General features: G+C 40.5%; 1 protein-coding gene across 1 annotated transcript; it reads left to right on the top strand.

Annotated features, from left to right (window-relative positions):
* Positions 1 to 4,019: 4,019 nt before the first annotated feature.
* On the top strand, positions 4,020 to 17,916 carry LOC140195310 (protachykinin-like). The gene is made up of 5 exons (XM_072253417.1): positions 4,020 to 4,439; positions 5,849 to 5,951; positions 15,146 to 15,169; positions 17,094 to 17,147; positions 17,257 to 17,916. Exons 1-5 carry the CDS (start codon positions 4,320 to 4,322, stop codon positions 17,304 to 17,306), a joined length of 351 nt encoding a protein of 116 aa, XP_072109518.1. The 5' UTR covers positions 4,020 to 4,319; the 3' UTR covers positions 17,307 to 17,916.
* The last annotated feature ends 711 nt before the right edge of the window (positions 17,917 to 18,627 follow it).

The raw sequence follows: 18,627 nt of genomic DNA, 5'->3' as shown, positions 1-18,627 counted from the left end.
TTGCTGCTTTGCCATCATCCCTGCTAGTGTTCTTTTCCAATCAATTCTGGTCAATTCCTCTTTCATGCCACTGTAATTCCCTTTACTCCACTAATATATCTAACTTTAGCTTCTCCTCAAATTTCAAGGTGAATGCAATCATATTATGATCACTTGCCTTTAAGGTTTCTTTTACCATAAGCTCTCTAATATTCTCTGGTTCATTGTACAACACCCAATCCAGAATAGCTGATCCCCTAGTGGGCTCAATCATGAGCTGGTCTAAAAAGCATTTCTGTTGGCACTTTAGAAATTGCCCCTCCTGGAATCCAGCACCAACCTGATTTTCCCAATCTACCTGCATATTGAAATCCCTATGATCATTGTAAATTTGTCCTTTAGGCATGCATTTTACCCTTGCAAATCCTTAGTTCTATCCACAAGGATTCAATGCCTTCCAACCCTATGTCACTTCTTTCTATTGATTTGATTTCATGTTTTACCAACAGAGCAACGCTGTCCCCTCTGCCTTTCTGCCTATTCTTTCAATGCAATACATACCTTTGGACATTAAGCTCTTAGCTATAATCTTCTTTCAGCCATGATTCAGTCCCACCTTCCCTGGAAGAGGGCCCAATGATCCAAATGTCTTATGCCCTGCCTTCTACACCAACACCTTAGTCACGTATTAAACTGTATCATCTTCATAGTTCTGGCCTCGCTAGCACGTGCACGAATATAAATCCTGAGATCACAACCCTGGAGGTCCTAATTTAGCCCCGAACTCCCTGAACTCCCTCTGCAGAATCTCGTGGCTCCTCCTAAACATGTCATTGGTACCAACGTGGACCATGGTTTCTGGCTGTTCACCCTTCCACTTAAGAATGCTGAGGACTCGATCCCAGTTATCCCGGACACTGGCACCGGGAGGCAACATACCATCCGGGAATCTCGTTCTCGCCCACAGAACCTCCTGTCCGTTCCCCTAACGAACGAATCCCCTATCACCACAGCATACCTCTTCTCCCACTTCTCTTCTGAGTCACAGAGGCAGACTCAACGCCAGAAACCCGACCACTGTGACTTTCCTCTGTTAGGTAACGTTACACACCAACCGTCAGTTTGTGGTTTAAATTGTACGGTAGTGAGAAGACTCGCACTCAGACAAGGGCAGGGGGGGGGGCACTCTGATACTGCGGTTGCTAAAGCTAAACCATTAATAATCTTAATTGAAATACATTTGTTGAGTGGCACCGGGGAGCTTCTGCATTCCATGGAAACACTTCCTGCATCGCCGGAGAATGGAGTTTCATGCTTTGAGACAATTAGATAGAAAAGGGGCCTTTAATTACTTTTGTATCGTAATCCATGGATAAAGGTGGTCAAATCACTTTAAAAGATCAGTTTTCGAGCGAGTAATTACTTCTAATGGAATTCATAGGATGCGCTTCGGAAAAAATAAATGCCTCACTCACTCATTGGTATTTGCCTTCCATTAAAGGGTGGAGGATTTTAAGATATCATTTGCAGTACTCCGGGAAACAGCTGTAACCAGAAGAATTGCAAAAAAATCTGTCTAGTCTGTTTATAAAACGAAGCAGGGGTGACAAAGAATGATGATGGAAAATGTTGGCAAAGCTGGTATGTTCCATGTTTCGCTCTGAGATCTGAATAAATTAGCAGTAGTCAGCTGCACCCAAGTTCCAGTCTCCGTCTGATATGCCTCCACATCATGCTTAGAACCGAAGGTGAAAGGTGTTCCTATTAAACAGAGTTAATTTAAATGTTTCCGAATACCCTAAAGACCCACTGCTGTCAGGGGATTGAGCGGTGTTCGCCCGCAACAAACTGTGCGAACATCCCTCCCAAGGGTCGAGATTCCTTGTGCACAGCTGGGATGAAAGAAGGGCTCAGGCTTGTAACATCAGTCCTGAAATATTGACCTTGTTTCTCCCTTCGCAAATGTTGCCTAAACCTGACCGTTGTTTCTTATATTCTCTGCGTCGACAGCGTTTCAGATTTTCAGCATCTGTGGTGTCTTACTTTAGGATCACAACGAGGTTAAATGGGGTGTTTAACCATTTGAACAATGGTATTCACAATACAGTACTGGTAACATCTGTACTCTCAGCATACCCTTGAATAAATTATCTTTAACTTCATCCTGAAACAGGAAAGCGTTCCTCGGTATAGCGCAGGAGTTCCCATCCGGGGGTCCATAGACTCCTCGGTTGATGGTAGGGGCCCATGGCACAAAAAAGATTGGAAGCTTCTGGTGTAGCGTGCCCATTGGCTTCCAGTTGCGCAAGCCTGGATTTTGAAATTGTTACTCCTGCATTCAAATCTCTCCACAGTCGCAGTCATAAAGATACCCTATTTATGACTACTACTGCGCACTACTTTGCTAGTGCTTCGCACACCAGACGTCAATAAATGAAATTCCCTGCCTCCGCTTTCCTTTTAACACAGTAGCATCCATAGTCTGTTGCTTCACTCAAATTATTCCATTGTTCGAAGGAATAATTCCAATCATAATCAAGTACTGTTAAAACAAACTCATTTTCTAGCGCACCTAAGTGGTAAAGTAAAGCGGAACATTGGGAGAAGTGACAAAGCTCACATGAAGATAGGGGGACGTGAAGGCTGAAGGAAAATGAGAGAGAAAAAATAAATTGTAATAGCTGAGAAAAATCCAAATATCAGATGCCCTCTTGTTTTACAAAATGAACACAAAATAATTAAAATATTGCTTTCGTTTCCTGAATTTCACGTTGTGACGTTTAACAGTTTAATTATTCATATTTTACTTAATTTTTAAAATTGTTTTGCGATCGTAAAATAAATTGCAAAAGTAACATTTAAAACCTAGAAACGTGAGAGATTTTTAGTCGGTGTCTTTAATACTGACCATCACTGCAAGGTTAATAAAGAGAGATTAATTCTAATTAAATTATATATATATATATATATATATATATATAGAGAGAGAGAGAGAGAGAGAGAGAGAGAGAGAGAGAGAGAGAAGATCACGATTTTTCCCACAGATGAGACAAAAAAAGACGGTTTATCATAACATAAAATCTTCTTGTTTCTGGTACTATTCTATAATTGCCAGTAACTGCGAACATCAGTCTTGTTAACTGAAGCTAATCTGATAGATGGAATATTTGATTTTGCTTTAATAACACTATATCTGTTATATTAATCATCCTTAGAAAGTCAACTTCAGTGTTTTGTCAAGGTTATTGATACATGCAATCCTTGAATCAAAAATATTAGATTGTTACTGGAGTTAAATTAAGGGCAATTTTAAGTATAAGTTTGTTCAGATATGAAATTGCTACTGAGAGATAATAGACTCGCACGGCACATTAAGACAGTAAACTGAATCCCAATACAGTAGACCACTCTCTTGTGAAATTAGTAATTGCAAATCATCGAGCAAATTTGTGATTACTATGTAATAACACAGTTAAGTATCCACTGATTTAATTGATAAGATAAATAATGTCTATATTGTAGTTTAATTGTAGTCCTAATCCTTAATTCAGTAATTATTATGCAAATTGCACGTGGAGAATCAAGTACTCTTTTACATTTTGATTTGTTACCAAGGTAGCTTTACCATTTCATTTGAACATCCAAAACAGCTTTTTATTTATTTCAGCAATTCAATCACAATTATTGAAAGAATTTCGCATGAGATGACCGACTCCTTACCAACTGTTACACAGAAACGAAATAAAATGCGAAATACTGACGTCGATTAAGGCACATGGTCACATTATGACTTATATCTGAGAAAATGATTTAAGAACTCAGACGATATGTAAATATACTGTAGATCTTGACAGTTCTGAACTCAAAGATCGATTCTTTAATTCATTTCGTCACGCTGAAGGAAGGCTCGTTCATCTTCGAACTCCCGGCGGGCTAATTTTTTGAACCAGTGAAAAGCCTGCACAGTATCGACCCAACAGTTCAGGGTATAAATTGCGTTGCATTTACTGGACTTTCATTGTGACCAAGGGTTTGGAACGCAGACTGTCAAACTGCTCCTTGGTGAAGATCATCCTTATCCATCTTCTCAGGACTGCCGCTGTTTATCGGCAGCTATTCTCAGCCAGTCGGGGAAGGATCGAGAGATCTCGGTGATTTCCGGGATCGGACGGAAAAGCACGAGTTGGACCGGGACTAGCTGGAGGACACACTCTGAGGCAAGAGAGGAGGGCACAGAGACAGTTCCAGCTGCCGTCCCTTGAACTCGCTCTACTTGCCCTCCGCGGCTGCAGCCCCACACAGCCGGAGCCGTAGTGACTACCACCCTCCCCGTTTCCAAGATGAAAAGTCACCGCCTGCTCGCACTGAGTGCAGTCCTCCTGATTTTGGCAGAAGCCTTTTGCGAAGAGATCTCTCCAAGTGAAGACACATCGCTTTGGCTTGCCAGCAATCAAAGTCAGGTAATATTGGAAAGTCACTATTTACGACGAGAGAGGGGAGAAAAGTAAATTTGTATTTACATCAAAGCCAATTTTTAAAAATACCTTCAGAGTTTGTAATGTGTGATGGGCATTTGTGGGACCAGTTTTCAAAATAGTTTAGCATTTACCTGAATCAAAATGTGGTCCCAAAATATTCTATCATAGACGAGAATGCCAGTGCAGTAAAATAACGATAAATAAAACATATTCATTGCTGTGGTAAGTCATAGGGGTTTCATCAAATTTGGTTCAGAAAATGGTTGGTGACTATAAGGAGATTTTATGAAAGCGAATTTTGAATTGGATACTTGGGAGGGAGTAGTCAGATGTGGATGTAATTGTATGCGAACAATTCACTCACAGTTGCTCTTTTGGAATTAAAACTGAGAGAGCATAAAAGGAGAGCTTCGTAAATCCGCACTTCATTCTTTTATGGAGTCGTAGTTATATGGCATGTTTTATACAGCATGTTTTCACGCCCTTCGGCCCAACTCGTCCATACTGACTGTGTTGCCCAACGTAACATTCCAATTCCCAACTAGGTACCTGGAACTTTATACTTTGGCCACATCCTGTCAAAGTATAAGAAAATACCTATACTCCGGGCTAGCTTCAACTGCAACAAGTTGTCGAAGCGGAGAGTCAATAGTATAATTAGAATAATGTACCGACTGCAAAAAAAAGGTTTCTCTGAAACCTCTGTCCCACAGATGAGACAATAGGAGATGTTCCAGTAACCGTGAGGAATTGTGAATGTATGTGAATTGACAGAGATTGGAAATCAAGTACTGTATATCAGAGCAACAGGCTGCGGTTAACTTTGACGGAGGTATCAGCAAACAGCGCATTTTCCCAACATAATTTTTATAAACCTTGCCGATCTCAGAAACCTGAAATATTAAAAAAATCAGATACTGCTGGAAGTTCTCAGTGAGGCAGTACCTGTGGAGAAACTAGGACCATCTTCCCGGGGCTTTTCATCAGAATCTGTATGGAATTATTCGCAGACCTTGTTTGCGCTTTATTGCGTGGGATCCATGGGGATGGGGGATCCATGCCGTGAGATAATAAAGACGGTCAGTATCTGAAGCGACTATTCCTCGCATAGTTTCATTTAGTGATGGCACATTGGTTGGTCGAAGAAGCAGCGCTTGGGCATTTTGAAATACTGTAAATTGCTCTTTTTTTAACAATGCGTACTCCCGAGATGACACCTTAAAATCAAAGACTAGGATCAATCACATAGCGGAAAACAGGTTTAAGGACAGGTTCGTATTCAGTTTGTTTTGTCCCTGCTTGGCCTGCTGCTCCTGTCTGACAGAACGCTGCTAAACAGGTGATAAAATCCAGCTCAGCTCCTCACGCTCTCCAACACGATTTGATTTCAGGAAAGGGAACTTAAAGAGAACTCTGTTCGGGATCTCCTGCGCCGAATGGTCAGGAAACCGCGACCTGAGAAGTTCTACGCCTTAATGGGGAGGAGATCACTAGGTAAAGTGTTCTTTTTCATTGCCGTATAGTAAGATAAACTACATTTATGTCAACCTATAAACCAACGTAAATGGCATTTAACGCAAAGAAACCTGATTTTATGGACAAAAGAAATTACTGGGAATATTCAACAAGGCGAATATAACAAAAGATAATTTCATATCGGGGGCGGCACGGCAGTATAGTGGTTAGCACAATGTTTTACAGTAGAGGCGAATCGGTCATTGTAGAATGTAAATTGTCCTGTGATTAGGTTAGGGTTACAGTGTAGCAGTGGCTCGAAGGGCCGAACGCGCCGACTACATGCTGTATCTCAATAAAATGTCTCACAAGAACGTCCTGGTTTGGTTAGCTAGGGTGCTAACATTTTAATTATAGATCTGCAGTATATATAGACTGTATGTATATTTTAACATCCTATTCAGTGGTGGGCAAGTTGTTGGAGAAGATCCTGAGAGGCAGAATTTGTGAACATTTCGAAAGACATAATCTGAATAGGGATAGTCAGCATGGCTTTGTCAAGGGCGGGTCGTGCTTTACGGGCCTGATTAAATTCTTTGAGGATGAAAACTGAAAACAAACTGATGAAGGTAGAGCAGTTGATGTAGTGTATATGGATTTCAGTAAGACATTTGACAAGGTTCACCATGCTTGGCTCATTCAGAAAGTAAGGAGGCATGGGATCCAAGCAGACCTTGCTTTGTGGATCCCGAATTGGCTTGCTCACAGAAGGCAAAGGGTGGTTGTAGATGATTCATATTCTGCATGGAGGACGGTGACCAGTTGTGTTCTGCAGGGATCTGTTCTGGTATCCCTCCTCTTTGTGGTTTTTATAAATAATCTGGATGAAGAAGTAGAAGAGTGGGTCAGTAAGTTTGTTGATGCCACAAAGATTGGGAGTGTTGTGGTAGTCTGGAGCGTTGTCAGAGGTCACAGTGGGACATTGATAGGATGCACAAATGGCTGAGCAGTGGCAGATGGAGTTCAACCCAGATAAGTGTGAAGTGGTTCATTTTGGGAAGTCAAATTTGAAGACAGAATATAGTATTAAAGATAGGATTCTTGGTAGTGAGGAGGATCAGAGAGATCCTGGGGGGTTCTTGTTCACAGGACACTCAAAGTTTCTGCGCAGGTTGACATTGTGGGCCGAAGGGCCTGTAACGTGCTGTAGATTTCCATATTCTATGCTCTATATTTTACAAACTAAAATTATCAAATATTTGTGATTATAATATGTTTCATTTTCTACTTGGTGTGAGTTCATTCCAAAGGGTTCTTTAATTACATATTCTGAGGACTGTCATTAGAGGTATGATTGTTATAAATGTTATAGTGCTGTAAAAGTTGTGTTGGCCCACCATAGAGTTCATTAAATTATTATTTAAATGCTGTTAAGAATACCAATGGGAACTCCGCTGGGAGTCAAGGACCCAAGAAGAAAAAGTACACCAATCCAAACACTAGTACTTTGTATTTATGCTTTATCTTTTCTTTTTAAATTAACACCTTTGATTGTGCACAGAATCAAGTAATTTACTTTAAATTAAATACACAGTGTGTCAAATGACAAACAAAAATAATCATTTTTATAATAATCATGCAGTACTTAACAGAAGATCATATTTCAAGGATTTAGAATTGTGAATTCCACACATGGTGTGATCTGCAAACTAACAAATGATGTAAGTCTCCTTCCTTTCTGTTGTGTTGCAAATGTAGAATCCTCAGAAGAGCAGTGTTTTGTAGAACACGAGGAGCAAGCTGACATCTCATGATGTAATCCTGTTGTGTTCAGCATCAAGAAGCCAACTTCAGGGTGTTTTTGTACTGAAGTGGGAATAGAATGTCTTATGGGTTATACATAACAAGCCATAGCATATTATCCAAACAAAACTATATTTTAATGTATTGCCATATGATCAATAACTTTGAAAGTAACATCTCACAGCTTAACACAAGGGTTGCTCTAATTTTAGAGAATTACCACAGAAGAAAAATCATAAAGAATTCCACAGTTAGTTACTTTGAAGGGGAGACCCACAGTAACTAGTTCGCTATCAAGGTCACTTAGATTATTTGATCATTTTGACATCTGGAGATGATATGCTGGAATATAGACAGAAATCACCTTAGTTTAAAGAGCTGCCTTTAAAAAATGGAACACACAAAATCATTTAGTCATTTTCACTTAATATACCTAATTAGAACCTGTGAGTATAAAAAACTAAATTATTCATGTATTATATGGGAAGGGCAAATTATGAGGCTATAAGGCTAGAACTTGCGGGTATGAATTGGGATGATGTTTTTGCAGGGAAATGTACTACGGACATGTGGTCGATGTTTAGAGATCTCTTGCAGGATGTTAGGGATAAATTTGTCCCGGTAAGAAAGATAAAGAATGGTAGGGTGACGGAACCGTGGGTGACAAGTGAGGTGGAAAATCTAGTCAGGTGGAAGAAGGCTGCATACATGAGGTTCAGGAAGCAAGGATCAGATGGATCTATTGAGGAATATAGGGAAGCAAGAAAGGAGCTTAAGAAGGGGCTGAGAAGAGCAAGAAGGGGGCATGAGAAGGCCTTGGCGAGTAGGGGAAAGGAAAACCCCAAAGCATTCTTCAATTATGTGAAGAAAAAAAGGATGACAGGAGTGAAGGTAGGACTGATTAGAGATAAAGGTGGGAAGATGTGCCTGGAGGCTATGGAAGTGAGCGAGGTCCTCAATGAATACTTCTCTTCGGTATTCATCAATGAGAGGGAACTTGATGATGGTGAGGACAATATGAGTGAGGTTGATGTTCTGGAGCATGTTGATATTAAGGGAGAGGAGGTGTTGGAGTTGTTAAAATACATTAAAATGGATAAGTCCTCGGGCCCTGATGGAATACTCCCCAGGCTGCTCCACGAGGCGAGGGAAGAGATTGCTGAGCCTCTGGATAGGATCTTTATGTCCTCGTTGTCCACAGGAATGGTACCGGAGGATTGGAGGGAGGCGAATGTTGTCCCTGTGTTCAAAAAAGGTAGTAGGGATAATCCAGGTAATTATAGACCAGTGAGCCTTACATCTGTGGTGGGAAAGCTGTTGGAAAAGATCCTTAGAGATAGGATCTATGGGCATTTAGAGAATCATGGTCTGATCAGAGACAGTCAGCATGGCTTTGTGAAGGGCAGATCGTGTCTAACAAGCCTGATAGAATTCTTTGAGGAGGTGTCCAGGCATATAGCTGAGGGTAGTGCAGTGGATGTGATCTATATGGATTTTAGTAAGACACTTGACAAAGTTCCACACGGTAGACTTATTCAGGAAGTCAGAAAGCATGGGATCCAGGGAAGTTTGGCCAGGTGGATTCAGAATTGGCTTGCCTGCAGAAGGCAGAGGGTGGTGGTGCAGGGAGTACATTCAGATTGGAGGATTGTGACTAGTGGTGTCCCACAAGGATCTGTTCTGGGACCTCTACTTTTCGTGATTTTTATTAACGACCTGGATGTGGGGGTAGAAGGGTGGGTTGGCAAGTTTGCAGATGACACAAAGGTTAGTGGTGTTGTAGATTGTGTAGAGGATTGTCAAAGATTGCAGAGGGACATTGATAGGATGCAGAAGTGGGCTGAGAAGTGGCAGATGGAGTTCAACCCAGAGAAGTGTGAGGTGGTACACTTTGGAAGGACAAACTCCAAGGCAGAGTACAAAGTACATGGCAGGATACTTGGTAGTGTGGAGGAACAGAGGGATCTGGGGATACATGTTCACAGATCCCTGAAAGTTGTCTCACAGGTGGATAGGGCAGTTAAAAAAGCTTATGAGGTGTTAGCTTTCATAAGTCGAGGGATAGAGTTGAAGAGTCGCGATGTAATGATGCAGCTATATAAAACTCTGGTTAGGCCACACTTGGGGTACTGTGTCCAGTTCTGGTCGCCTCACTATAGGAAGGAAGTGGAAGCATTGGAAATGGTACAGAGAAGATTTACCAGGATGCTGCCTGGTTTAGAGAGTATGCATTATGATCAGAGGTTAAGGGAGCTAGGGCTTTACTCTTTGGAGAGGAGGAGGATGAGAGGAGACATGATAGAGGTGTACAAGATAATAAGAGGAATAGATAGAGTGGATAGCCAGCGCCTCTTCCCCAGGCATCACTGCTCAATACAAGAGGACATGGCTTTAAGGTAAGGAGTGGGAAGTTCAAGTGGGATATTAGAGGAAGGTTTTTCACTCAGAGAGTGGTTAGTGTGTGGAATGCACTGCCTGAGTCAGTGGTGGAGGCAGATACACTAGTGAAGTTTAAGAGACTACTGGACAGGTATATGGAGGAATTTAATTTGGGGGCTTATATGGGAGGCAGGGTTTGAGGGTCGGCACAACATTGTGGCCCGAGGGACCTGTACTGTGCTGTACTATTCTATGTTCTATTATAATTTGTATTTTCAGTAGAATATTGGAACATTATAGAAACATAGAAAACCTACATCACAATACAGGCCCTTCGGCCCACAAAGCTGTGCCGAACATGTCCCTACCTTAGAAATTACCTAGGGTTACCCATAGCCTTCTATTTTTCTGAGCTCCATGTACCTACCCAGGAGTCTTGTAAAAGATTCTATCATATCGGCCTCCACTACCGTTACTGGCAGCCCATTCCACGCACCCACCACACTCTGCGTAAAAAAACTTACCCCTGACATCTCCTCTGTACCTACTTGCAAGCACCTTAAAACTGTCTCTTCTCGTGCTAGCCATTTCAGCCCTGGGAAAAAGCCTCTGACTATCCACACGATCAATGCCTCTCATCATCTTATACACCTCTATCAGGTCATCTCTCATCCTCCGTCGCTTCAAGGAGAACAGGGCGAGTTCACTCAAGCTATTCTCATAAGGCATGCTCCCCAATCCAGGCAATATCCTTGTAAATCTCCTCTGCACCCTTTCTATGGTTTCCACATCCTTCCTGTCGTGAGGCGACCAGAACTGAGTACAGTACTCCAAGTGGGGTCTGACCAGGGTCCTATAAAGCTGCAACATTACCTCTCTGTTCCTAAACTCATTCCCATGATTGATGAAGGCCAATGCACCGTATACCTTCTTAAACACAGAGTCAACCTGCATAGCAGCTTTGAGTGTCCTATGGACTCGGACCTCAAGATCCCTCTGATCCTCCACACTACCAAGAGTCTTACCATTAATACTATATTCTGCCATCATATTTGACTTAGCAAAATGAAGTAATTCACACTTATCTGGATTGAACTCCATCTGCCACTTCTCAGCGCAGTTTTGCATCTTATTGATGTCCCACTGTAACCTCTGACAGCCCTCCACACTATCCACAACACCCCCAACCTTTGTGTCATCAGAAGATTTACTAACCCATCCCTCCACTGCCTTGTCCAGGTCATTTATAAAAATCACGATGAGTAGGGGTCCCAGAACAGATCCCTAAGACACACCACTGGTCACCAACCTCCATGCAGAATATGACCCATCTACAACCACTCTTTGCCTTTTGTGGGCAAGCCAGTTCTGGATCCACAAAGCAATGTCCCCTTGGATCTCACACCTCCTTACTTTCTCAATAAGCCTTGCATGGGGTACCTTATCAAATGCCTTGCTGAAATGCATATACACTACATCTACTGCTCTACATTCATCAATGTGTTAAGTCACATCCTCAAAAAATTCAATCAGGCTCGTAAGGCAGGACCTGCCTTCAACAAAGCCATGCTGACTATTCCTGATCATACTATGCCTCTCCAAATGTTCATAAATCCTGCCTCTCAGGATCTTCTCCATCACCTTGCCAACCACTGAAGTAAGACTCATTGGTCTATAATTTCCTGGGCTATCTCTACTCCGTTTCTTGAATAAGGGAAAAACATCCGCAACCCTCCAATCCTCCGGAACCTCTCCTGTCCCCATTGATGATGCAAAGGTCATCACCAGAGGCTCAGCAATCTCCTCCCTCGCCTCCCACAGTGGACTGGGGTACATCTCGTCCGGTCCCAAAGACTTGTCCAACTTGATGCTTTCCAAATGCTCCAGCACATCCTCTTTCTTAATGTCTATATACTCAAGCTTTTCAGTCCTCTGTAAGTCATTCCTACAATCGCCAAGATCCTTTTCCATAGTGAATACAGAAACAAAGTATTCATTAAGTACCTCTGCTATTTCCTCCAGTTCCATACACATTTTTCCATTGTCACACTTGATTGGTCCTATTCTCTCACGTCTTATCATCTTGCTCTTCACATACTTGTAGAATACCTTGGAGCTTTCCTTAATCCTGTCTGCGAAGGCCTTCTCATGCCCCCTTCTGGCTCTCCTAATTTCATTCTTAAATTCCTTCCTGCTGGCGTTATAATCTTCTGAATCTCTATTATTACTTTTTTTTTGAACCTTCTGTAAGCTTTTATTTCTTCTTAACTACATTAATGACAGCCTTTGTACACCACGGTCCCTGTACTCTACCATCCTTTCCCTGTCTCATTGGAACGTACCTATGCAGAACTCCACGCAAATATCCCCTGAACAATTGCCACATTTCTTCCGTACATTTCCCTGAGAACATCTGTTCCCAATTTATGCTTCCAAGTTCCTGCCTGATAGCCTCATATTTCCAACTACTCCAATTAAACACTTGTCTAACTTCTCATTTCCTATCCCTCTCCAGTGCTATGGTAAAGGAGATAGAATTATGATCACTATCTCCAAAATGCTCCTCCACTTAGAGATCAGACACCCAACCAGGTTCATTTCCCAATACCAGATCAAGTACAGCCTCTCGTCTTGCAGTCTTAGCTACATATGGTGTCAAGAAACCTTCCTGAATACACCTAACAAACTCCACCCATCTTAACCCTTTGCTCTAGGGAGATGCCAATCGATATCTGGGAAATTAAATTATCCCACCATGACAACCCTGTTATTATTACACCTTTCCAGAATCTGTCTCCCTATTTGCTTTGCAATGGCCCTGTTACTATTGGGTGGTCTATAAAAAACACCCAGTAGAGTTATTGACCCCTTCCTGTTCCTAACTTCCACCTCATGAACCTCATGGAGTATATATAACTTCACGAAGTATAAATGTACAGGGGAAATGATAATAGAAAAGCAAGCATGTTCACTCACCAAAGGGACCAGTTCAAACCCTGTTCTTTCCATGTATCTTATATTTACACTTTTCAAATAAATATCCCACCTCTTTTTATATTCTACCTCAATATCTACAGACGTTCCCTTAATTATCATTATTTATGCCACTCTATCAAAGTTCATCTGAAAGCAATGTTGCTTTGTCTTTACACACACATTCAAGAAACAGTTGTCGCTTTGGTCCGAAACCCTTCATCAGGACTGAGGAAAGAAGCTGAGGTCAGGAAAAGAAGGTGGAAGGTGGCGGGGGTGGGGGGGTGGTATAGCTAAGTGTATGGTGTATGGATAGGTGTGTGTGGGTATGAAAATTGGCATGGCAGGGAAATAGTTGACAATTAGAAATTTGTGGGCCTGTTTTGTTGTTGGGCAGATTGACCCTTGATACTAGATAAGGGGAGAACAACATGTGTCTCTGGTCTACCGGATAATATGCCTGAGAGCAAACTAAAGGTGCTGATTTGTGTAAAAGTAATTAATCACCTTATCTCTAAAGAATGTTTTTTTTTATATTGCTTGGTTGTAAGATTAATAGGATGCATTGTCCCTGAGGGGGCAAAGGCCAGTTGCTAAAGGTCACCCGACCTTGGTACTTGCAGGTATGGAGGATGTATGTTGACTTAATACGTGGCCAGGACTTGGACTGGGCCAAGTTAGGGTTGTGTAAGCGCCAGATTGGATGCCTAGTCCCTTCCAGCTGGACTGGGAGGTGGCGATAGTGCTATAAAGGAGGGAAAGTTCTTTCCTGGGCAGACCACTCGCCTGGGTCCCACCTTTGGGACGAGCAGCTGAACTGGAGCCAAGGACCTCCACCCTAGCCAGTCCACGGATGATCGCCTGCTCAGGGACCACACAGACGTTGCTAAGTATACTCAGCAGTGTAGACTACTAGGGGTTGCCTACATTAGCCCTACCTATTAGTGGTGTAGGTAGTGTACAATATAAAGCATTTCTCACAACTCTCTATTTTCTTCTCTGTATTATCAATAAAGTGTGTCTCGGAGGAACTACCGAGTCTGGGTCCATTTGTTCAAGCAAAACCAAATAGTTGCAGCAACCACCCGTCATGGTTATTCTTATTGGGTATCAGTTTTGTGGAACGGGGGGAGGAGGAAGAAGTACAAGGTTGTAGGTGATAGGTGAAATCGGGAGAGGGAGAGGGGTGAAGTAAATAGCTGTGAAAGAGATAAAGGCCATGGAAGAAAGGGAAGGGGCAGGAGCATCAGAGGGAGGTGATGAGCAGGTGATAAAGTGAGAGTGCGAAATGGGAAGGGGGAATGGTAAAGGTGGGGCAATTACTGGAAGTTTGAGAAATCGGACATGGTCAAAAAACCAGAGGGCGGCAGAGATCACGGAGGGCCCCCCTTCCCTTTACCATTCCCATACAGCCCCGGACAAGACACAAGATTTGTAGAATTCTCTGGTAGCAAACTCATAAACAATCTCTATGAAAATGTACAAGGTTAATGAACAAAGCCATCGCTTGCCAATGAGTGCAAACCAGGCTATTGAAATATATTGAAACACCAAAGAAGTAGATGTCTTTGCTTCAGATATAAAAGGATTGATCACTGTTATATTTCATTTAGTAATTTTCTGTTCCTGTGTGTAGATGTTCCTAATGGCTATATTAACCAAAATTGTTTAACATCTCTATCAGAGAATTGAAGCCAGTGTGAATGGAAAACACTATAATTATCTGATTTGACCTTGTGGGAAATGATTTACAGCTGCTGTGTGAAGTAATTTAACAAGTAGATTGTATTAAAATATGGTTTCCAAGGTGTCAGCAGTAATAACTCATTCAAGAGGAAGCAAAGTTTAGATTTATTCTCAGATAATGAATGTAATTTATGAGAGTCAATAATATTGAAAGGGAATAATGCTTGAAATCATTCACCTATTATTTGTACCAATGAATTGGAGATGCATTGTAACAACAAATTCATTAGATAAAATCACTCCAGAGGATCAACAACTCAATCTAAGAAAATGTTTCCTATTGTTTGGAGGTTTGTTGGATAAGTAAAGTATTTGTTTTTTCTCTATTCCAGGAAACAAGCCAATGAGTCAAAAACGTAAGTTTTGAAAAATAGGCTAATATCTGAGATTTACAGTAATGCCCAGTAGATTCTGCAAAATAGTTATTTTTACTCCATTGTAATATATTGAACTACATTCAACATTGAAGTCTTAGTTTTCTAATATTCATTGCATAAACAAGATGATCTACCAGCTCTTTAGTTTATGAAGCTGTATCCTTAATTTTTAAAACTGTGCTGAAGGAAATGCTGAGAACTAAAATAGCTCACATCTTATGATGTTACAGCTCATTTTTCAAATGGAATGTTTTTATGGCTATTAAACAGTATAAATCAGCAGCTATTCTATAGTACTTGTAAACATAACTATTTATTTGTGCAGGTCTGGACCTTTCATCAATTCTTTTCCAACATGACCTCTTGGTCTCAGAAGTTTTCAAGATGGTGAATTCAGTCTTAACAATAATAACAATGTTTAAATCTACTGCAATACTTCCTTAGACCATATCCACAATAGCCATATCCCTCCATCTTCCTCATATTCATGTGCTTATCTAAACATCTCATAACAGTCTCTAATGTATTTGCCTCTATCACAATAGCAGACAGTGCATTCCAGGCATCCAACATTCTCTAAGCAAAAAACCTCACGTCCCCTTTGAACCTACCCCCCCGCCTCACTTTTAATGCATGCCCTATTGTATTAGACATTTCTACTCGGAAAAAGATATCTCCTGTCTCCTCCATGCATGCCTCTCATAACCTTATAAACCTCTATCAGATCTCCCCTCAGCCTCTGCTGCTCCAGAGAACACAACCCAAGTATATCCAGCTTCTCGTGATAGCACATGCCCTTTCACCCAGGCAGCATCTTGGTAAACCCCTTCTACATTCTCTCCAAAGCCTCAACTTCCTTCCTATAATGGGGTGACCAGAACTGTATGCAAAACTCCAGATGTGGCCTAACCAGAGTTTTATAAAGTTGCAACATAATGTCTTGACTTTTGAACTCAGTGCCTCAACTAATAAAAGCAAGTGTTACATAAATTTTCTTAACCATCCTAATGACCTATATAACCACTTTCAAGCAGCTATGAACTTGGACTTCAACATCTCTCTGCTCAGCAACACTTGCCCTTAAAAGTGTACTGTCTCCTTGCATTTGCCCTACCAAGATGCTGGGTTAAACTCATCTGCCATTTCTCTGCCCATATCTGCAATTGATCTATATTGCACTATATTCTTTGCCACTCTTCTACACTATCCACAATTCCACCAATCTTGGTATCATCTGAAAACTTACTGACCCACGCATGTACATTTTCATCCAGGTCATTTATACACATCACCAACAACAGAGGTCCCAGCACAGATCACTGCAGAACATCACTAATTACAGGTCTTTAGTTCAAATAAGTTCCTTTGACCACAGCATTTTCTCTTCTACATGAGCAAGCCAGTTCTGAACCCAAACAGCCAATTCGCCAAAGACCCCCATGCATCCTAAGAATCATATACAATTCCCTTCCTTATGCCTTGTTCAATAAAGGGAAATATCCTATACCCTTTTTTATCTACAGTATCTCCCTGTCCACCTTCTGGGATGTGTGGCACTTGGCATGGCCCTGTTATCTTCCCATTTATGGGAATAACTTTCTGTTCAAGATGTCATTCAGCAAAAGGTTGCAGTATCTCCAACATCATCTCTGAATGCATCCCATTGTTTTCTCACAGTGTGATGCAGAATGGATGTTGAAAGTAATTATAGATGTTAAGTTTTACATAGCATAATAATTGTTGCTCACGCAAGTAAATATGGCACATATCTCTTGTTTAATTATTATTTGGTCAAGAAAAATAAACTCCATTGTTATAAATAAGAGACATTTGATAATGATAAACATTATAGAATCTATAATATAAATTGATGAACTTACCGTATTTATAACTTATTTCACAGGACTTCAGTTAGAGCGATTTGTTGGACTCATGGGAAAACGCTCATCAGCTGTTGGTAGGTAGTGCATGAAAAATAAACTAGTTAAGGCATTAAATACTTTTAATATTTGGATCAAATGATCGGATTACTTTAACTACTTTTCACTGTACTTTTCCTTCTACAGGTTCCCCTTCTGAGTATAAAGTGGTACAAGATTTTGTCCAAGGGCATTAATAAATCATGAAGATCGAAATAAATTGGTCAGCAATTATTTTAATTTGCTAGCAGGTGTCAATAATATTGTATCCTTCACTAATGTGAATTGATTATTAAAGGAAATAGTTGTTATGTCTTCCCCCAACTGAAGTTGTTTTATTGCCATATATAGTAATATATCAGGCGAACATTGCAATGTTGTCCAGATAAAAGCATAATAAGAAAGTTTTGATAGCACTCAGCTGTATTAATGTTAAATGGGGAAATGAATAGCCCCTATATTAATGTACTATAATTTTGTACTGTCTGTGATAAAGTAATCATTATTCATAAAATGATGCCTGTCCATAAGATGCTAAGTTAATACCCATTTCATTTTTAACATTAAATGATCGGTATAAAACAAAGTGTTTTTTGCTTCAATACATATAATTAAAATTTGTATTTAATGTGACTTTATTTCACAAATAATAAATATATTTAATGCAACAAGACATTGGTATAGTTGTAGCACATATCTGAGTAAGCTTGCCAGAATTGTGTAACTAAATAAAAAGAAAAGGCATTTCTCTTCATTCTGGTAGCTGAGTCTGGCATTAATGCAGTGTCAGTCACATCCTCTGGCTGTCCCGAGGGAACCAAATATATGATGTATAAGTTGGTATTAACTTATAAGGTGGTAGTGATATCTTCAGGCATTAATCTATTCCTCCATTATTTCTTCTGATGACTTACATTTATTTTCGAGATCAATACGAGTCTAGGCTTGATGATCAACAAGAAAGAGGCACAGAAGTAGACAGTAGTAATAAGTTTTACTTTTTTCTTGTCATGTAATACAGTTAATTACATCCACATTGAAACATTAAGACATGCTTTATGAACATTAGAGTAGATATAGAGTTATGAGAGGGGATATGAAGAGGACTGATCATAGGCTGAGTTGAAGAGATCAATTTTAAAGAGAGCTTTGATAACAACAATGAAGATGCAGACAGAAATACCTAAAGGCTTTTCCAAGAGTACTGGATGGACATAATAATCAGAACAATGGAGTATTTAAGTGAGAAGTTAGATGTAGAATAACTTGCAGGTACAGTATAGGGAACAGGAAGATGTAAAGGTGCTATCATGCATTCTCAAAACAAGTATTACATAGGTTATGCAAGAAAATGGACTGAATAAAAGAATATGAATTTTTGTGCAATTGATAATTTAATAAAATGGAAACATGCTGACAAAGGCAATACTTTGTCTGATTCAGGATCAGGATAAAAATATCATGGAGAAAATGGAATAGCAAATAATATAATCTATTTACAAACCTTGTCGTTCATAA

This window comes from Mobula birostris, chromosome 3, assembly GCF_030028105.1.
Source record: "Mobula birostris isolate sMobBir1 chromosome 3, sMobBir1.hap1, whole genome shotgun sequence".
NCBI classification, from domain to species: domain Eukaryota; kingdom Metazoa; phylum Chordata; class Chondrichthyes; order Myliobatiformes; family Myliobatidae; genus Mobula; species Mobula birostris.
The sequence above is the reverse complement of the archived record's forward strand: the minus strand, read 5'-3'. Positions and strand labels throughout refer to the sequence as shown.